Source organism: Adelges cooleyi, unplaced genomic scaffold, assembly GCF_023614345.1.
Source record: "Adelges cooleyi isolate 19-005CV unplaced genomic scaffold, UGA_ACOO_1.1 ACOO_flye_CR_arks_rails_tigmint_CR_PRNA_2, whole genome shotgun sequence".
NCBI lineage: Eukaryota > Metazoa > Arthropoda > Insecta > Hemiptera > Adelgidae > Adelges > Adelges cooleyi.
The window spans coordinates 5,909,122-5,932,676 of record NW_026095860.1 but is presented as its reverse complement, the minus strand read 5'-3'; the positions used below and the strand labels follow the sequence as shown (position 1 = coordinate 5,932,676).

Here is a 23,555-nt window from a genome sequence, read left to right as displayed (position 1 = left end):
AATATAATACAATCATCAAGTACTTTTAATAGTCGTAGATAATTTTGCTCTGATTGTATCTATCTCATCATCTCATCGTCACCACAATATATAATATGCCGCTAATGGGGTGCAAGGCGCAAGGAATGACCGAGGGGTTGTCAAGAGGAGGTATCAGAGACGCTTGCGCCCCGAGGGGTAGCGAAACGCATTATCATTGTCTCGACGATACGCGTCTACGGGGTTTCAGTCGTCCGCCGCCCTCTTGCCACGCATAATGTCCGTGAACAGCCAAAGCCCGTCAATCATCACTTCGTACCGGACTTCCGGTGCCGGATCACTGTTATCTGAAATGAGCTCGTCGGTCCAACACCATTTATTTTGTAAGTACACTTCAAGCCAAACGTTGATTTATCTAAGTCCGTCGGTTTTGAAATTTGAAAATTTTAAATTGTAAAAAGTAACGGTCAATTAGATATAACAAAAAAAAAACGTTTAATAACATTATTAATAATTGGATAGAGTAATTTAAGTAGTGGCCAATTTAAATATCGTTGAATTCTTATAGTATTCAAGTTATAACAATATAATTTTTTTAAAATGTAAAGAAAATATCTGGGATTTACAACGTGGCATATGAAGTTTCCCACTTCCTAGAAGTTTCTTGCACTTGCATTTTTACAAGCTGCAATAAACCGGTATAGGTGTCTACGGCGAGACTGTCGGTGTACGTCTGTGAATTATACGTACCAAAATATTTATGTAAAACGTTAATTTTACTTCTTAAAAATTACGTTTACTAGTCGACTATCAGTAGCGAACAATTTAGTTATAAGGCTATAATATATCACTAATATTCCTAAAAAAAGAGAAAGGGAAACGATAAGATATTAAATTTAACTTTTTACTACTTACTTTTATATTCTTTAAATAAATAAATTTAAAAAAAACAATGCATTTACCTGTCTACAGCCGGTTTGAGGTTATAGTTAATGAGCTGCGATTATAATTAGTATCATATCTATAAATGTTTTAAATTATAAAATTGTTTCAATTTTTAACTGTGTACAAAATTCCAGTGTTGTTTGTTGTGTATGATATGCAAAGTGCTGCCAGTAACTGAAACAGTTAATAGTTAATCTAAACAAAAATTATAATACTTAAACAGACAGAATGCTCAAAAGTAGAGTCAAGAGTTTTCTCCCACTAGTTAACAGAAATAAGCCTAATTAAGATGGCGGAGAGTTTAACATGAGAGTTTGTAGTAGGTATCTGCAACGCCAGGTGTGCACTTAAAGATGTCACTGGAATTTTAAGTAGGATAAATTTATTACTTTATAGTTTTATTTGGATCATGTGCTAATGTTCAGACTGTATAGTGTATTTTACTTAAAATACAATATATCTAAGTACTTATCATTATGTGTAACATAAATAGAATATCTATAGTCATTATAGAAACAGTAAAATTAGTTGATATATCAAAAAGAAGCATTCATAATTCAAAATAATATAATATTACGAGTAGTGGAACTGATTATTAGTTAACATATATAACTTGACTCAGAAACTGAACCAAAGAAGAAAAGGAAACCCTTATAAACTATATTAGATACCTACTTAGGGTTTAGTATTATAGAAGTTTAAAGGGATATTTTGAAATTCAGCAAACCGTAGGCTCTAGACATCTTTTTCACTATGATATTGTGGTCCGGATAACGTATTACATTTTGTTCTAAGCAAAAATGTAAAAACTTAAAAAAAAAAAAGAATTCGTTGTAGGTCATTTTTAACTTTATACATTGTAAGACATTACCTTCTTTAACGTAGTAAAATGTTTACCAAACCTAACCTCACCAATTGTTAGTTTAAATTATTAGGTTATTTGTTACACATGATAAAGTATAATTTTAAACATGTTAGAATGTTAATTTTTTTACCCATTGTGGCTTTTAGGTATTTTTTTTTTCATCACATCCATCAGCGATTCTTGTTTATTGTTAAATACTTTTGTAGTCATACTTGTTTTGGACCTTCCTCTGCTTTTCTTTAATTATTGATTTATATACAAATTCGTATTTTCGCGGATCACGTTTCAATCATAATTAATAATACACAACTTACAATTATTTTATTTTAGATACTTTTTTTTTGAATTAATTACTGATTAGTAGTAATGCGAACCACAAAAAAAGTCAGTTGGGGTTACGTTCTATAATTTATACGAGGGAGCAACTTCAATATTATATCTGTTTGTGCATTGTGGTAAAATACAAAACAAAAACGCAGCAACTATGAAAAAAACTGTGGGTCAGTCATCTAGGTCAACTCGTCCACCTATAATTAGTCTTCGTTACTTTGTTTAAAAATAATAATATTTTATATTAATTGACTTTTCCATGAATATCGCAACATTTTCAAACACATTAAATACATTTGGCTCGATTTACGAACTGTTCAAAATAATCATAATTTTATGAAATGGACAATTTCGTGTTTGGAGTATAACTTATTTATTAATGGAGATCCCACAGTAAACGATATAGCCTATCTAGTACTCAGTATATACGCTCAGTTTCCCAATCATATTTGTTTGTAGTACCTTAAATGGGATACATTTTAATTAAACAGAAGAAAAACGGAAAGTGTAACACCGCGGAAATTATTTTGTGACAAGTGGCAAAATGTTATTGTATAGATTGTTTGTTTTGTTGTTTATTGTATAGATAAAACGACATAATTATTGCAAGATTTCGTCATAGTTATTTGATCAAAAAATGTATAATTTTCATTTTATTAAATATGTATGCCATCGTTTAACAATAGTGTATGATACGTGTAAATAATATTTTTAAAAAAATCAATATTATAAGAAATCGGTTAAATTGCATTATCTAAATACGTTCAAACACATTTGAATACAAATAACCGTAATGCACAAAATATTAACAACGACCAAGTACCCGATTGAATACAAAACACAAGGTGTTCTATATTTTCATCTCGTTTAATCGCAGAAATAAAATGACTAGATTTAAATATGGCTTTGAAATCTAATACATTTTTTTAGTTCTTGATTATCAATTTTCATTTATTGTCGCAGTCACGACCACGTTTCTTGAATATTTGTATTAAAATTTGTTTAATATAAATCACAACGACTATTGTAATGACTGTTATAATACTCTTCACAGTGAGCATAAATTTTAATACCATAACTATAATAAAATACTATAAATAATTTTTTAAAAATGTAGGCGTTTAATTAAAATTAAAAATGTTGAAATAATGCGTATAAAAATTAACGGGGCCTTATAATTGAATTATAAATCAACGCGGGTAAAAATTGTTTATTATTTTTTATTACTAAAATGCCAATAAACAGAATACTTACGCTTTTGGTATAGTTTTCTCCATAAACTATAACCGTAGGGAATTTGTCAAAGAATGACAGTAATAAAATACAATTAAAACGGGCATTCTAAAATTTTTACGTGTATTGATCTAATACAGTTTAGCTTAAGTTAGTGTAAAATTAACGCCTGATTGATTCATTGAATATTTATAATCGCTTAACATTTTATTAGCTGTTGACGCTTAGTACTATGTTAAAAAGATTTTTGCTTTAATGTATGTTATAGTCAACTGCATAGTGTTTTAATAGAATGCACGCGATGATTTTTTTAGTAGTCATGATAACATTTATTAACTTATTTCGCTGAGTAATTATAGGGTTAACTGTGTGTATGAATATGTATTATTTAATAGCTCCATAGGGTAACATTAAATTATTAAACATTTAAACGGGCACTTAACGCGATAACAACATGCATATTTTTTTACTCTGTAATAACGTACTGTTTTGTAAACATTACAATCATTGTTAACTCTCAAATTAGTTGCGCGATATAAGATTTGTGATTTTTTTTACCTTTTGTTAAATACAAATAATACCCTGTCAACAAAATCTACAATATAATTGTTCCTAAAGTAATACTTGTGTTTTATGAGTTACATACTACATTTTAATAATATGAAAAATACTTGTTTGACATGTATATCAGTTCTATTTCTGCAGTGAGGAAGTTTTAACGATTGTTACTCGTCGCCCTTAGCAAACTTTTAAAAATATTTGTCTTAAAAAAAAAACCGCATACAGTAGTACAGCCTAGAGACATGTATTGTACAGAGGAGAGAGAGAGATAATGTCAGATTCGGTTGAAACGAGTTTTGGTCTTTCTTGCATTATTTTGTAAACAGCCAATCATATTATAAATAATTTAGGCGTGTGAATCGACACCATTCCATACAAAAACCGCATTTACCGTGCCCACTCGTGTTTTATTGGATAATAATGCCGAGCTGAATGACCAGACTAATTCATATAGGATTACCATTGAACCGTTACGGCGTCCGTGCAGACGACCAGGTGGGCATTAATCGCATTTAGGTTGTTTACCATTTAGGTGTGCCTAAGACGTCCAAGTAGCGAGAGTATACCTACGTTGTGCACGGCAACAATTAATACTATTTGAAGTCGATTTCATCCGACTTAGCGGGATAATGCGGTAAACATTTTGACGCTTTATGTTTTGTGTACGGTTAAACCACTATTTCCATAATATTCGCCTACGTTTTGTAGTTACTCGATTATATCTTGTTAGTATACTGACAATTGTGTCTAACATAGATTTGCACATTGCACATTCTATTCAGATATACTTAAATTATACGTTTATTTTATTTATCTTAAAAAGTTCGCAGTACCTTGGCAAACGTTTATTCATTTTATAACCGTTCAATCCGCTTGACAATACTTGTTTGTGCACTACAGAGGAGTTTAGTCAAGAAAAACATTCTAATATGACGGTATTTTTTTTCCACCCTCTCTTACCGGACATAATTTCTCATTGTGTTATGCTCATGTACCCTCATGTGTTATTAATTTAACAGTGGCGTCAAGATGGCTGTAGCCCCCCCCCCTACAACCATCTTGACGCCCTTCCGGGTGATTATCGCTTATGGTTGCGTGTGAAAATAATATTTTGTTATGATCATTTGTATTACCGTTATCGTGGATAGTTAGTTCTTGGTTTGAACAAACGGGCGAGGAAAAAAGAGTAAGTGAATACACAAACACAAAGTATTTGAACTGTCCGCTTTCAGGAAACGATTCGGCGCCTTTGGCATTTCCGAGTATTTTTTTAACTATCGTTATTGAATTATTTTTCGTTTTTTAACGTTACGGACATAATATGCCAAAGGTGCGAGTAAATCGAATGGCCGGGCGTTGCCTTTTCCAGGGCAAAAAGCCGCAGGGATAGTGGTGACCGCATGGTATATATACATTTTGTGCGTGCACGGCTGTTACTGATTGTCCATCATTATCGTTGTGTGTATGGAATTTGAGTAAACGGGTCAATAATATTCACCGGTAAAGTCGGATAAACTATGCCTTTCGGGCATTCAGAAAACAACGGTCTGGAAAACGGCCACCCGGGCGATTCTGTCGAAAGCTCGCGCCCCACCCCCAAGCATCCATAATCCTAACGTGATACAATTAATATTATATTATTTTATAAGCACAAACCGGCAGGTCACCCATGGGCCATAGGTATAAAGCTGACTATTTCACAACACCGTTACTGATGTACAAGAACACGTGTTTTTGTGCGTGACTTACCGTCGTTTGCGATGGTCTATCCTAATCCGAACCGTAGATATGAATAATTATTTGCTTGTATCACCCCATTAACCGGGTTATTTTACATTCAAATTAATTACTACTATAAACTGAATGCGTGTAAACGGCGTTAAATTCTCGTTGGGTTTTTTTTTTTAATGTTCTATTTCCAATAAAAATGATTGTTTTGGCGTTCATCGTAAGCACGCGATAATAATTGCCAATTCTCTTCTGGTTTTTTGCCAAATTATAATACACGGGTCCCGGCTGTGCTGGGAATCGTAAAATAGATCTCTAAACGTTTTTATGTATGCGAGCCGCGATTGTTGTACATATTATGTAATTTAAAGTAAACTCGTAAAAGTGCAACCTGCCTTCGGTTTGATCTTTCATCGTATGCGAATATTTAAATATTCAATAAAACTAAAATCCTTCTTACAAATTTCGACTTTTATTTTGTCACTTAAGAAGATTTTTTACATTGTAAAGTGACATAAAAATAACAACATAATTTGGTTCGTGGTTCGATAATCCTCGAATACAAAACAATATGATTGTGTTGGCACAACTATTCTTATATTTTTTTAATTGCATATACACTGGACAAAGAAAGCTGAGTAAAGACTGGAGCTTGTGTTTTTAAATTGTATTTAAGACTGTGCTATTTTTAGTGGTCGTTTTACTTAGAATATTTCAGTTCATTTTTTTTTTTTTGCTATCGCATAAATATTTTTATTTTTCCAACACCGCTGGCTTTGTTGCAGCTCAAAACAAATGCGACGATAAAGACCTTTACCAAGAAAAAAGCTCAAAAAAACATTGTAAATGAAATGTGACGTATATAAATTTTAAACGTATAGCTTAATATACAATGTATATGTATATATATCCACATTTTTATAAGGCAACAATGAATAATTTTGGTCTCCGGGTAACGTTTAAATCACGGCTTTACTCCTTGGCAGTAGGTACAACCCTTGCGGCGTGGGCGTAAAATTAAAATAAAATCTCATAACCAGTTGGTCGGCGCTCGCAGTGCGCAAAACTACATTTTGCCTTGTTAATTTTATCGTTATACGTCACATTAAGGAATAATAATAATAATAAATGGAGTGAAAAAGGAAAACTAATGGCTTTTGCCGGGTCGTTATTTTAGAATATCTACTTGTACCTTTTTTTGGAGAAATTCATCAACAGTTTACGATGCCTGAAATTGAGTGCGGAAATAAATTATCGTGGAAGTATATTTTTGCATAATCTCATACACAAACATACCATACTTAAGCCAAATATACACTACACACCTTGTTTATCTACACAGGTGAAAACATTCTTCATGAACTATATAGCTACGGCAAAATATATTAATAAATTACTAATGATTTTAGACTTTGCTGATAAGTACTGCTTATTTAACCTTTATTGACGGTTCTCGATTAGTCAACTGCGTTTTCAGAGTACCACACTTACCGATTTTAATAATTATAGTTATGGCCAAGATTAAAACAAATATGTAAAATCTAAATGTTTTTTTTTTTTAATAATTATGGAATAACAATTTTTTAAATCAAAAACCGAGCAAAATAGTGTTACTATATTAGTCATAATTTTAGTTGGTCCAGCTAAGTATTTTTTCCGTGTTAAGGAGAGTTTAATTGTAGATAATGTATGTTTTTATTAGTGCTGGCGCTTGAGAATTTTTATATCGTATAGTGTGTACAGTAGGTATGTGTGATCTACGGGCAGACATGCAGTATATGATAATTATTCAAAAGCCACAATATAATAAAACTTAAAATAAAAAAATTTTTTTTTTAATTCTGTGTTTAAAAGAGTATATGTACAGAAAAAAATTTTAATTTTAATTGACAAATAGCTTGTATTGAAATCTAAAGTGTACATTGTCGTACAATATTTAGGTATTATGCTTAATAAAAAAACACTATGTTCCACTATCATTGTGGCAGATGCGTTTCATGATCGGCTTACTGGCTTATTGAAGAACAGTTACATATGGTCTGGTAAAGTAAAAATAAAGTAAAAGAAACACCTGAGGCATACACAGGCATACAGGATAAAGTATATTCATTTTGCGCGTTGGGGGAGTTCCATGGCCGAATGAGTTTCTATTTAAATCTGTCAGAAAAAATAATCCAAAAGCTTCCATTTTTATGTGTTTTATTACACTCCAGTTGTCAAATATTTCATGTTCACGATCTTGTCTAATTTTTTGTACATTATTAAATAGCTGGTGTCAAAATTTCCATCAAAATAAAACTGCCGCTCATTTTTTACCAGTTTTATTTTATCTGAATCGTTTACACTTCGAAGCCAACAAACTCTATAACATATAACCAGTATACATGCAATTCTGCTGGCGTGTTGGCAGATTGTTATAGTACTTATATACACAGGACACTATATACACATAATATGAAATACAAATATGTGCCTGTTTAGTCATTAGAGTAATTTTCTAAAACGAGTGCAAATCTAATGAAACAAAATATATATTTGGTCTACGTTCAATGTGTTTCTAAGTTTCTTAATTTTAAATGAGTAAACCGAAATTATTATAATCCCAGATAGCAATGTATTGAAACAGTATTTTAAATATTTTTAAAACTATTTTTTTTGTCCGTACTTAGGTTAAAAAAATTTAATAACATTCTAATCACGTATTTAAATTTCAAATTGTTTTTTACGGAGAATAAGAATGTATAAATAAATGTCTACTTTAATAACAGTCAGAAGTGGTGTATTATTGATTTCACCCCCCAATAAATATTTTAGCATATTATTTGAGTAATAGTATAAAAGTATAATGCTTAATACTTGAAAACTTCAACTCTAGTTTAATATTAAATTTTCAATTTTACAGTTATTACTTTTAAGAAATCTTTTTAAAAAGAGATATATTATAAAATAGATCTTAGTTAATTGAAGTTAAGTAATAAAAATATGATTACGTTTTTAATATGCAAAAAAAACGTGTTTTTTCAGAATTCTAAGTAAAAATCCGATTAAGCTTGATTTAGCAGGTTATAATAATGATTGTTTCTAATAAATAAAAAGTGTATACTTTATAAAACTAATTGTTTTACTTTAAAATTGCCTAAACTTATTCAAAGTAATCACAACGTCAGGTCTGTATTCATTATTATGAACAAAAATTCATAATTAATTATGAAGTACGCATATTAGATTAATAATAATTTTAACCAACCTTTTTCGACTTTGTAACAATTATTTCAAGTCCTTCATATTATAGATGATGTTTGACTACATTATTACAATTAGGTTTATAAGCAGTCCATCGGTTTTTTTATTACCAAATAATCTTCGATAGAATGGGTTTATGAAGAATAATAAAAAACATGTCGTTTTTATACGAACATTTCTTACAAAGGATACATCTATCATAATTTTCGATATGATGTTTTTATTTTGAGCAAAAACAATTTACCATATAAAATAAACTTATAATTGACTTACCCTTTTTTTGTATACAATAAGATGGGGTTAAATGGTCTACAAAATATTGTAAGAAATAACACTACATAATAGTTCTATTATGAATAGCCATTGAATGTTTAACCGCTGTACACTTTATTATGTAAATTATAATTTACTATAGAAAAAATATATTTTTCTTTAAATTTATTATATGTAAATCAATTTTTTAAATGGTATAAAACACATTATTGCTACAATTTAATTTTTTTTTAAAACATGTAAGGACAACAATAATTCCAATATTAATGTTAAAAAAATGACTGCTGACATAACAGGTATCTTACGAAAAAAAGTCAAATATGATAATTGATATATTATAATGTACATTGATAACATTTTCAGTACAACAATCGACGTTTGCCTGTCGGTTGTTCAAATACAATAATATAATTTAAATTACACTTATGCGCCCCACGATTATTAAATTTAAAATGGCCGTTGGGGTCCAATGAGTACCATTATAACATTTCAAAGCGCAAAAATACTAATAATATAATGCTATTTTACAGTATAAACCGCATTTTTAAATAAATAAAAAATAATCGTTGTAATACGCATTATTATTTATTACGGTTTATAACCACTGAAATAGCAATTCTAACTTATATTAAACTACTGGAAAATACCGCGAGACGCTTAGCTTTGTAAAAATACATACACAAATTACAAATTCTTAAAGCTATGAAAAATCTAAAAAAGTATTAAGCCGCGGCTTATTGACTTAGTAGTTGATATCATCAATCATTAGTATTTTGAATATCACATAAAAATAATTATGTTTAAGACATTCTGAATGTGACTGATTTCTTCCGAATAATGAAATTGATAATTTTTTTGTTTGAAACAAAGCCATATTTCTCCATAACTGATTTCCTTTTTACACCAAAACTAGTTTTCACTTCTACAAGTTTATTTTTTATTTCTATTGAATTCGATTCAAAATTAAGTGCACTTTGTAATTAATTTTAAAAATCGTACGCAGTAAGACAGCTGTCTTTTCAAAGGGCATTTCATTAACAAAGAAAACAAGTTTTATCATTAGAATATACCTACCGTATTTTTCGTTGTTTTTTGTTATAACAAAGATTTTTTGGTAAGATATTTTCTTTTTAAGTTAAATATCAGAGTTATGGGAACATTATTAATTTAAACAATAATAATTGGTGTAATAGAACCCTTAATTAAAATGACCCTTAGAAATAAGTTAAAACATAATAAACAAAACAAACATTTCAACTGAATTTCTTACACTGTATAATTGTCTTCTTCTTCTTCTTCAGCTTAACGGTCCTTGAAGGACCTGAGCTGCCACAAGTAAGCCTCTCCACCTTTCTCTATTGAATGCTAATTCAACAGACGCATTCACATCCACCAATTGAATGTCCCTCTCCACCGCATCCTTCCATCTCGTTCGTGGTCTACCCAGTGGTCGTTTTTTCTCTATCGTTGTAGTTGTGACCTTTTTTAATATGTCACCTTCAGCTCTCCAAATGTGTCCATACCACTCCATTCTCTTGGTTCTTATATATGTTAGTATATTTGGCTTTCCGTATAATTGTACAGTACATAAATATTGTAAAGTTTTATTTTATAAAAAAAAATATTTCAATAGAAATTTAAACAAAATGTCTACAATTTTCTTATTATAGTTAGGCAGGAACTTAGTGATACTTCTGCCAATCGATTTCATTTTTTCTCGTGTGTCACATCCATAAAACAAAGGTTATTTTTTTAATTATTTTATCTTAATATATTATTTAAATAAATAAATTTTAAAAAAACTTTTTTAAAAACATGCTTTTCTAAAAAAAAACAATTTTATTACAAGAACAATTTACCAATCAATTGTAGGATATTCTATTCAAAATGTCAATTACTTTAAAAACAACCGAAAATTAACTACAATTTTAAATAATGTTAAACATCTTTAATTTTTGACTAAAAAGAAAAGCGGGTGCCCTATTCAACAAAGTCCCTAATACATTTATCAGATAATGTTTTATATTGTAAATTTTTTTGTAATTTAAATTTAGTTTAATATTTGTGTGTGACACATACATTTCATAATACTTAACTCAATGAATTTGGACTTTGATGAATTGGGCCCACGCTTTTCTTTTTAGTAAAAAATGTAAGATATTTAACATTATTTAAAATTGTAGTTAATTTTCGGTTATTTTCAAAGTAATTGTCATTTTAAATAAAATATGCTACAATTGATTGGTAAACTGTTCTTGTAATAAAATTATTTTTTACTTTTTAGTTCACTTTTTACTAATTTTTTTTTTAGAAAAGCATGTTTTTAAAAAAGTTTTTTTAAAGTTTGTTTTTAATTTTTTTTTACTTTTTATTCCTATTAAAGGTATTTAATAATTGCTGAATAGATTACTAAATTTAATTTGGAAGATTTGAAAAAAAATGAAGTTTTAGTGAAATGACCCCCACATTTGACCCTGTGTAGGGCGACCTGGATATCCGAGTCCCAATATGATTACAGGATATTGTATTGTCATCTAAGATGAGTGTCCGTGCCAAGTTTCAGCCCTCTACGACATCGGGAAGTGGGTTAAATTAATTTTGCAAGATTTGAAAAATACCCGTACAAACGTACTTAAGTGTTAGCGAGCTAAATAAAATCATGTAAAAATGAAACGTTTTGCGATTATCGTTGCTGTTGACCTTAAAAAGGTTTTTGGATAAAGATTTCTGCGAAAGCGCTTATGTTTGCACTTAACGTAATCCATGCTCAAAAACATTGTTGAAAATGAGTTTACAACTTCAGAATTTGTCGTCGTGAGGACAAAGAATAATATTTAAGTATGACCAGCTAGTCACAATAAAGTATTAAAAAGACCCGAACAAGTGCATACAACAAATAGACGATTTTATTGAATTGTAGTCAGAACATAATAAAGAAATATCTTAGTACTTTTTTTTAGTTTTCCAATCGTGTCATATCAAATACAAAACAAGTAGTTATAGATTGATATTTGAAGTATAACTTAAAACTTATTTTCTATTAACAAATGTTTTACAACTGAAATAAATTATTGTATAATATTAAATAGGGTGAAGGAAGGTATTTTTGTGGCATAAGCAATTTCGTGATATAGTTTGTTTGATCGTATCGCGTAATTCCCTATTAGAAAATTGTCTTGAAAATCACACTGTTTGTTAAAATAACAGTTATTTTAACAATCAGTGTGATTTTCAAGACAATTTTCTAATAGGGAATTACGCGTTACGATCAAACAAACTATATCACGAAATTGCTTATGCCACGAAAATACATTCCTTCACCCTATATAAAATAATTATTATACCAATAAATTGTATCACTGAACTTAAAAAAAAGGTTTTTAACAACTATAAAATAGAGATTGATGTTCAATTCAATGTAATAAAACGAATTGAAAAAAATAAAACCACTGAATTTACAATTAAAGAGTTTTAGGTGGTAACAAAAAAGTATACCACATTCATTTTGGACAGTTAACAAAAAAAAAAACGATACTTTTAAACATAATTTAATGACTACAATTACCAAAAAAATTAGCAATAAAGGGTCTCATTTTGTTTTTTAAATGAAAAGACATATTTTGTTTAACGAATTACGGGTATTATATTAAGGGTCTATTGAAGTCGCCAAGACGGCGGTTTAATTACTCGATGCTATCCGGATTCTCATGCTACTATCAACGTTCAAGTTCTTTAAAATAAATATTTAATCCGGCACTCGTTTTACAGTGGTTGATTTCATCCAAAATGTTAATTATCAAACTTTTTTACTTTAAAAATTGTTTTCTCTCTGACATTTAGTTCGAAAACAAAAAACTTTTACCTATTACCGCGTACTTATAACCCAATCTGTTTGGCACCTCTGTATTATTAGTTTTTAAAAGCACAGATGTGACTAAAACGCATTTCAAAAACTTTTGTATTAATAACGACTGTATAATTATTATAATGGGATTTTTTTTATACCACTTTGTCGTAATCGCGTTATTATCAAGCTATTATCAAGTATCATTTAAAAATAATTTTAATATTGTTTAATTAAAATATACACCAAAGTGTTGAGTTTACATTCATTATGATTTCGTTTCAGTTTTGTAATAGTTATTATTTCTGTAAACAGAAATTTGAAAACACCCTCTTGATTTAATATTATATGGTTAGATTATAATGAATAATTGATGCGCATTATGAATTAAATGACCGTGAAATATTTCAAGCGTCAAAGTCGGATGTTTGAAATGCATAAAATATGTTATTATTAAACAGGAAGTTGCCTGAGTGAAATATTCTAGGAATCAACACTCGCCTTGTATTAAAAACTTTATATAAAAATCCTTAAAGCGGATAGTATAAATATTCTTTGATGAAATGTTTGATCAAGCTCAGACTTGATCAGGTTAAAACATGTTTTTTTATTAGAGTTAAAGACGAGAGACTACAACGTAAAAGGTTTTTCGTTGCCAACCACAGAACTAAATTATTCGCTTTGTGCATTTGTATTGACACATGAAATTGTGTTAGTCTTTATTCTGTTACTATCAATTTAAATAATACCACTGAATGTAGTTGTACACTTAAGTGTTCCAAGAAAATGAGCTTATTTCCATTTGTACAACACTAAGACTTTGATACGGTTTATGAAAATATTTATTTTGAATAAATTGACTGTACAGTATTATTGTTATTATATTTTTTCCAAACCAAAACTGCAATTAACTGAACATCTGTATAAAAATAAAAATTAAAAATAATTTGCCCGTTAGATTGCTTTGCCTCTAGCCACACTTTGGTTTTGGGTTTTGGATGGCGTTGACTTACACTTTTATCAGTGGTATTATTATAAGTAAAATTTTTAATTAATCGTTAAATCAGCCGAATCATTCAGAATCCGTTCAAGTGCTCGAGAAGACTTTTTTTTCTTGTTGACCGAGAAAATATATAATTTCTGAGCAATTTGTTGCTAGATACTATTGAACTGAATAACCTTAATGTAGTTCAAACCTGCGAGAGTAAAAATTCTGATATTATTTTGGTACATCACAAGCGAAAGAAAACATACCGCCCTAAACCTCTCACTACCGGTATAACCTTATTTTCAAATTTCAATTATCATAAATATATGGATTTTTTTAATTTCGAAAAACTCTAACGAATACTTATAAGTTATAATATACATAAACTTTTATACGTTTTCTCGTGAAACACATTGCATATTGATTAGATGAAGCGGTAATACTTAAAACCTTATTGTTCTAACCATTTTTCACTTTTATATTTTGAATTAATTTTTTTTCATGAAAAACAAAGGAATTAAATAATATGAATCGACGAGAATTAATATCTTCTACCAATCGTTCCAAAAATGGCAAACCTACAACCGAAAGTATTTGTTTAATTATTTTTGCGATTAAATAAATAACTGCTCGACCGCCTTAAATTACAGAATATTATTCGATAAATATATACGCCACGTTAACCCCGGAGCGAACCATTTTCAATATATTATTTCATAAACGCTTTGCGAGTCCAGCTGAGTCACAATGGATCTCATCAGGGTTCTTCGGCATCCTGCAGCGTGTCAACATTACTATGTTAGATTTTAGTTTTCATAACCGATTTACTTTTCACGGTTTTAAAAAAAGATAACTGTCACGTCACGCTGACCTATTTCTACATATTTTAAGTGTTTAACAAACTGGAAACTTTCACTTAAACTGTTAACAACAATTTCCGTCGTACATATTGTACCGGAGCTTTTGCAGCGAAAAATAGACATTTTAAAAATCAAGTCACGTTATATTGTTTAAAATTCATCAAGCGGAAATACAAAACGTACGCTTTCAAAATTCAAATTCAATAAACAACAGCTAACAATAATTTTAAATGGCGAACTAACGTCGAAAACGTTACTGGATTTGCTAAAAAATTAAATAGTTTGATATACTTGATTTTTATATACAATTTCCAACGACATGCACGTATTAAAGTGTAATTTTATAATTACGGTTGTTTGTTTCTAAACTGAATTCTTGAAATATTTATTTTATTAAATTGTTAATTTTAGTTTGATAAACAGTTTTTTTGTGCTACGATGATCCCGTAAAATTATAATAGCTATCTTTTTGTATGCATGGTACAACGTAAATATTATATTATAATTTCATTTTTACATAACTTTTTATTAATATTGGTTTGTTCAAATGTGTTATATATAAATTATTTTAACATTCCAAAATAAATTACATTGCAGAATATTTTTGTAATATGTTATACACGGATAAAGGGCGATTCACTAACTATGAACCAGAAAATATCTTAAAAGATATAATATATTAAAAAAAAAAAAAAAATTTAGCTCTCGCAGTTATTAGCTAGACCAAATTTAATATATTTTTAAACACCCTTTTAATATATATATATATAACGCACAAAAATGCGTATCAAGTTATAACGACCAAAATTAAAAAGGAGGGATCAAAAAGCTGGCCAAAGTAAAAAGTACTTAAATAGCCCTTTTGTAATATACTTGAAAGTTATCGAGTGACTTTAAGTATATTCGCATTGTAATAAAAAAACGGTTACAATGCCAAGTGTTTTCGTCAAAAGTATGCAAAAAATGTTTTTATATTTTTAATTTTATATACTTATAGATATTAGTTAGTTACTTTACTTAGCATAAAAGCTTCAAAATATTCACAGATAACAAAATAATCTTGATTTTTTTTTCGTCATGAAAGCATTTTAATATTAACAATATTCAAATAAAACTTGTTTCATACGATAATAATTACATTTCTCGTTTGGGAGGACGTAAGGAGAAATGTGGGGATAAGAGTTGCTGTGTCAAAAAGATAATATCAAAAGATATATTTCTTTCCATATACCAGTTTTTCTGGAATTTCACTCTACGACAGTGACTTTAATTTCATAATACCTTGATTTACCCTGAAAGTGAACTAACCTTATTCGGTCTCTTTGTAATAAGGTCAGAGGTCTCGAACCTTTCACCCTGCTTTTAGTTACAAATTCATTGTTTAGACTAAACTTTATTGTTGGAGTTTTATTTGTTATTTCTCATTTCTCTTTTTCAATCAAAAACTAAGACTAAATATATAGTTTTTTTAATTCAATCTCAATATTGATATTATCCTTCCAGGCTTAACTTTTCGCATTGCATTCTTTTGTTCGATACGTTCTAGTTGGTTAGATGTATGTTACTCCTAAAGCCTATACTACTCCGATTCTCCTCTCTCTTAGATTTCTTTATTTTTGCTCACACTTCTTTGCTTTCCTTAACAAATTAATTTTTATTGTCCCGAAATAAATTAACTGATATGACACCGATCACTTTTAAAATATCATATGGTATAATATTATTTCGTGTCCCAACTGTTGTAGGAAAATTAATTTCTTTAGTTTTTCTTAATTAAATTCCTTTACAACTATTTTATCTATTATAATTTTGTAATTTATAGCTAGTGTATCCGCTTCGTTCTATCAGTTAGACCAAAGATAGCTATTTTTTTCATTCCCCTGTTAATACCAATTCTGTCAATAACATCCTATTTTTTGTACGTCTTCTTAATTATTGAATCCGTTTGTAATCATACATTTTTCATCGTTTCCAGACACAGTTTTTTCAAATTCTCAAACCTTTTTGAGAACTTAAAAAATTCTTTGTATGGTTTGAAGCGATGTTCATTGAGCAATCCGAGTTGGTTTACTTTTAGGGTGATTACCCTAAAACACATATCATGCTACAGATTCCAAATACTAGGAAATATAATAATGTAGCATTTAAACGTTTTCTTTTATGACGTCACAGTAAGTAAATGTGTCGTAATTCTACTCATCGCTACTAATTGGTATGTGAACGTGCTTGGACTTTGGAAAAATCAAATTACATTTTTGATACAGTAAAAGTAGCAAGCTCGTCCATCCCGTTTAAATAATCTCTTCCGCCGAACTTAGCTATATTGAATGTTTTCTCTAACTAGCCTAGTGGGTGTTTGGTATATTAATATTTTGTTCACTTCACTTTTTGCTGTTTTTCATTTCAGAAACCATGGGTTAATGTTGGTGTCGTTAAAAGTACAGCGTCGAAATCCACTTTGGACACAATATGTTCAACCCGCCAAAACTGCACAACCACGAGCTCAAACGTCTGGCAACGTGTTCGGATAGGTTTATGGACATGTTATCAATTTTGATGGAAAAAGCCATCGACTCCAAGTACGACGGAGGCACAAGCAGTCATGGCCGGTACCACAGTTTCCTTAACGGCTCGTCGGAAATGGCCGACAACGGCGTATTCAACGTCAGCATGAAGCACGCGCTAGACGCGATATTCGGCCATCAGATGATCGCAACTGAAGTGCTAGACATGTACGCCAAGGTGACGTTCACGACGTTGTATTGCATAGTGTTTGTGGTGAGTCTGATCTTCAACGGGCTGGTGTGCTTCGTGGTGTTCAGACAGTGCGGCAAAAAGAACGTGCCCAGCCAAGGGCCGTCGCCCCGTAACTTGTATATAGTCAACTTGGCAATCGCCAACATCATGATGTCTATGGTTAGCATACCGTACAGCCTCTGGGCGATCATGTCCAAACATTGGAGTTGGGGCTTGGCCATGTGCAAGATCGTTCCGGTGGCACAAGGCGCCAACATCACCGTATCCGCGTGCACCATAACGGCCATTGCTCTTGACAGGTAAGCTATGACCAATAATATTAGTAACGCAAAAAATTTAACTCGGCTACAAAATAAAAATATAATATGACTCCTACTTGCGCAATACTTGGTAAATTTACTTATTATGTTCAAGTAATTTAACGATGTACGTGAACTACACTTGTACCATATAACACCGTTCGAACGATGGTATAATATTATGTAAAATGTTTTGTAATATTACAAATGTAATAAGCACTTGACACCTACTAGATATTAAAAAACAAATTATGAGTCATTGCCTGATGTAATACAAATTTTATTATAAATAACTAGTAAGGTTACGACCGACTGGCCTCGAGTGTGTGTAAAAGAGGTAAAAGAGTACTTGCTTATTACTACTTACAATTTACCGTATTCTATGCAATTGTATAAGAGGTACCAAAATAGACAATCGTATAAATTTAGTATAATTAGAATTCATAATTATTTATTATAATAGAAGTACCAGCTAAGGCTTTACGTGCAACTTTTAATAAGTAATAATAACAAATATTAATATTATTATTATAGCGTGACTGCAGTATATCTAAATGAGCAAATATTTTAATATTATATTAAATATTTATATAAGTGGTGTCTCTAAATATCATTAATTACAACGGTCATGACAATGTATAAAACGAAAATATTTACCACTTTAATTCACCTATTTTCAATAACGATAATGGTACGATATAATTTCATTAGAAACGTTCATATTTACAATGTCCGAACAAATTTATAATAATTATATTACACTTATGTTAAAAATTTAAATATTATACGATATTTTTTATAGATATAATTTTTACATTCAACGTTCGTTTAAGCTAAATGTTGCTTTATTTATCAGGTTACCTCACTGACATGGATAACATATGTTATATTAACTACTAATTTGTAATCTTGTTTGTAATGTTAATAATTTTACTTGTGGCCCGTATAAATTAAGACAACGCATGTATAGTTTAAATTATGCGAAGACTTGGGTCGATATTCAAAAACTTTCGGCTTTGTCAAGTTAATAATGTATTTGCGACAGTACGAGTTAAAGTGCTTGGGTTGAAGGCTGTTAAGTCTATAAAATCCATTTTGCCAACATAAAACGAATCATCCGACCAAATTAATATTGTTAAATGATGATTGGGTAATGTTGGTAAAGCGAGAATTTGACACTTTTACTGTAATAGAACAACAGTTTTAACAACCATCGACGCTGGTTAACACGACGTTGAATCGTATACGGTAACTTTCTTCATCATATTATGATAATGTTTTCATCTGCCGAGACAAACTAAACGTTGAAGAATCGCAGCCGTCACCAGCTCGTTTGCAGCATCATGGTATAATCAGATGAATCCTACCGGCTGTAATTGCTGTTTGATTCGGCGCTTTCCAAATGAAACTTCCTCGTATAATTGCCGTACGTCGCCTTATATATACATGTATATTCATGAACACATACGTGGATTAAAACCCACAACTCGGAGAGGTTAGCTTATAAGAAAAAGGCTGGGTTACAGCTACAAGAGTAATTAGTAGCGAGCAATCGCTGATACATTTCAGTAATTGATGCGCACAAATAACGTTAAGAAAACCATAACATGAAAATATATAATATATAGTAGAACAATGCGTGCCACCCTTGTTACCCCTCAATGTTAAGTGCGACCAGGAAGAGGAGGCGGTGGTGACAAGTGTGCAATAAGATAAATACCTAAGGGGTTGAATATAAAAGACACACGAGCTCAGTTTACAATAAATAGTTGTACACGTGTTAGCTGTGAATCGACCATCGCTGAAAATTACATACCACAGCGCAATAACGATAAAAAAAAAGGCGCCAAAGAAGCAAGTATAAAGCATTCCTGCTTTGTATTCGATTATTGACTGAACATTCCACTCCGAATCGTCAAAACTTTTTGGCAAAAGAACACTTCATAAAACATTTTTAGAAGACTAATTAAGAATTTATTTATATAGATTGTTGACGCATTAACTCTAGTTGGTACAGCGAATCTTTCTACGACTTACAACCCTTTAAACTCGTCGGATAAGGCGTAAAAACAATGGTTTTTCTGTGCCGACCTACCTAGTATCTACCTATCTATATTAAATCGTATTTTATGCTTGAAATAATAAAATAAAACTTTGTTACTTCATGGAAAAATGGCATAGTTGGACCAACTAAAATTATGGTTAATATAGGAACACCATAAGTTTATAGTTGGAATAACTAAATAAATAGTTTAGCCAACTAAATGTTTAGTTAGTTAGTTTAACCTACCCAGTACCCATCATAACCTCCATCGTTGGCAGTGGCGTATTTGAGCCTTCACCTCAAGGGGGCGATATTAAGAGAGGTCCACCCCCCTCAAAAAAAAAATTGTAGACATTTGATAGAACAAAGCACATTTTTATTTACAAAATAAGACCTATATTTATTTATTTTTTTATTTTCAAATCTAACAATTAGAAACGCTTATAAATTTAACAAACATAAAATATGATTGGCAAATATATCTCGGGGGATGTCCCTATCGCCCCCCCTCTCAAATACGTCACTGATCGTTGGATTAATTTTAGGTGCTGGCTTTTCTATTTATTTAGAAATATAATTCATACAAGTGATAATAAATTAATTTTTTTGTTATATTTATAATGTTTTAAGTTGATTTCAACATAACACCTATAAACTGTTATAATTTCTGAGCCATAATATTGTTTAATAAAGGCTAATGAAAATTAAAAATTATAAAAAAAGTCTTGGGCAAAAAACGCAATAAATTGGGTAAGTCCTAATTCATTTTACGATTTTTTAAACAAAGTAAACAGCATAAGGGTGGGAATGACATAAAATAATATAATTTAAATTATAAAAAAAATGGGTACTTATTCATTACAGAAAGTGCTAATATTTTTTTAAATTAATGTACCATGTGGTTTTAATTGGTTACCGTGCCGTTATTATTAGTACTTTTGGGGTACTTGTAGCACAGTAAGGTAAACGTTACGATAACAGGTTTTAATATGGGTATTAAATAATATCTATACAGAAACAATTCATTTATATTAATTTACACATAACAATATAAATTAATAATTTATGAATGAAATTTAGTTACACTTTATATGAAAAACTTATTTAAATTACAATACCTTGTCATACTTTTTTAACCACCCAGTGTGTAGTTTAAATTGAAAGAACATGTAGACACGCGTGAGTTCCAGTATCCATCTAAGGAAGTTATATAATGTACAGTTGTATAATAAATAGTAATTAGTAAATACACTGTTGTATAATTTATATTAAACGTTAAATGTTTGTTCATAATTAGTAAAAAAAAAATTCAATGAAGATTGAAGATGGAAAATTTTTGGGTGGAGGGAGAACACAGGTCTACAGGAATAATTAAATGAAAGTTATAAAATTACTTTCAAATTTAAACTCTTCGATGTAAATCTGTATATGGTAGAATATCAAACATAATACAAACATTAATAAAAACAGTATAATGTGTTTAAAATTGTATTTTTAGTATTAGGGTAAATACGATTAGATCGCCTGTCTACTTATAAATTTCTTGACAGTTGACTGTTGGTTCGCTTTCATATAGCAACTAGAAAATTACCTCGGTCAAAGTGCGTTTTTCCTCATTTTTGAGGGTTACTTTAATAACAAAACGAATTCGTGTGACTTGAATAAAAAAACTTAAACTTAATAATGTGATTCCCAATTCTTTTTGATGTCCTCGCTTAACAAACTCTTTTTAAAAATAAAATAGAGGTATGATGATTTAAAAAAATACTGTTTTCAAGAGTAATACAATACTTACTATTAAATAATACGTATTATTGTGATCAAGTTGGCTATTGAATTACCGGCGCATTAGATAGGCAATATTACTACATAACTGTGTAGCATAACTTTAGTCTGATAATATTATTCCCGTAACACTTAAGTTTTAAATTCGGGTATAAATATATATTTTATTAAAGCAAAATGTGTATAATTTTATATTCTGTAATAATGAATACATTGTCCGTGTCATTTGTAACTTTATACCAAAAAAACTATTGATATTCCAACAAAACATTTTGTTAGATTAGAATAGATTGTCACTAATTGTAAATAAATAAACACAGAAGTGTATAATATAAGCCTTGAAAGTTCAAATATAATTTGGTACCTGATTTAAAATCATAAGTTATAAAAATCAAAATAGCCATGTAAAGATTGAAATTTTGTTTACTTGACCGAGGTCAAAGTTTAAGTTTTCCTGCTATAGTTTTGTTTTATCCGACCTAGAAAACTAAATTTTGATTTTTACATTACTGTTTTAGTTTGTGGAATGTCAGCCTATTTAGCAAAGGACGTATCTTAAAATTTGGTATTTTGGACTTATACCCATTGCTAAATAGGCTGACGATATAATGTTATTTACACAGATTCTATTTGTTTGCAACGGTGTATATTATTTACTTCGTTTAGGGTTGTTATTTGTTATAAGAAAATCAGAGTAGACATAACTCGAAAAAGACTTTTAGGGCGGTGAATAGTAACTATATAGTGACAATACTAAATGATGTTGATTATACAGTTAAGCTTTGATTTAAATTACAATTTAAGAAAAAACTAGGTCAAGCAAACACTGTGATTCATTATCGTATTATATCTTTTGTATCACAGATATCCTTCGTAAATGATGTGTAGTAGTGACAAATTGAGTAAAATAAAAAATTAAACCATAATGAGTAGTTACGCGTTGTTCGATTTCTCAATTATTTAGGGTTTTGCACTAGGATAACAAGTTAAGTTAATATCCAGTTTTACTAACGACCATATTATGTGTCAATGAAAAAAAATTAACAAAAAATAAAACCTTTGAAACAGTATTCGATTTGTATAAAGCATAAACCAACGACCAGAGTAACGGAGATCGATAGTAATGACTAATGTGGTTGTTGGGCTCTAATTTTATAATTTATAAAAATTAAAAATAATAATGTTGAATAATTAATTAATAGTGTTTAATCTGAAGTTGGTTGATGCTATTATTTAGTTAATACGTTTTAAAATCGCCACGTTAGTAATATTAATTAGAACACTGTGTTGGTTGGTGGGTAATTATATGTTTAATGAAAACTGAACCTATTTCAGCAACTCTGCAAAAATAAATAAATAATGGATTTTTTCGATTATTAAATGAAGGTATACTCAAATTCTGCAAAAAACATATGTATATAGATATATATAAATACATATACACATACATTAGCATAAAAAAGGGTTACTCCATTAAAATACTGCTGTGCTGGAGGATTTTTTTTATGCGTTCGGCGTTGGGCCGCAAAAAAAATAAACTTAATAGGCAAACATAAAAAAATTAATTTAGCCACTAGCATTAGGGACGTTTACTGTTTGCCAGTTGGGGATCGATGTTAGTAAATGGTGGCTGGTGCTGAAATCAGTTTTACAATTTTTTATCACTTTTTATGTTTACAAATAATTGTATTATCACATTTATAAGGATAAACATTTACATAATATATTCTCGAATCAAAATGTCGCTTTGATTAATACATTTTATTTTTGTTTTTCTGCTGATTGTGGAATGTTATATTAAATAAAGATTTGCTGTTCAGT

General features: G+C 29.8%; 1 protein-coding gene across 1 annotated transcript in view; it reads left to right on the top strand.

Annotated features, from left to right (window-relative positions):
- Positions 1-241: 241 nt before the first annotated feature.
- Positions 242-23,555, top strand: part of LOC126833487 (neuropeptide Y receptor type 6-like) — a 46,005-nt gene continuing 22,691 nt past the window's right edge. The window contains exons 1-2 of the mRNA XM_050564863.1: positions 242-362; positions 17,257-17,905. Coding sequence (XP_050420820.1) covers positions 17,319-17,905 — 587 coding nt within the window. The 5' untranslated portion in view covers positions 242-362; positions 17,257-17,318. The remainder of the gene's footprint in view (positions 363-17,256; positions 17,906-23,555) is intronic.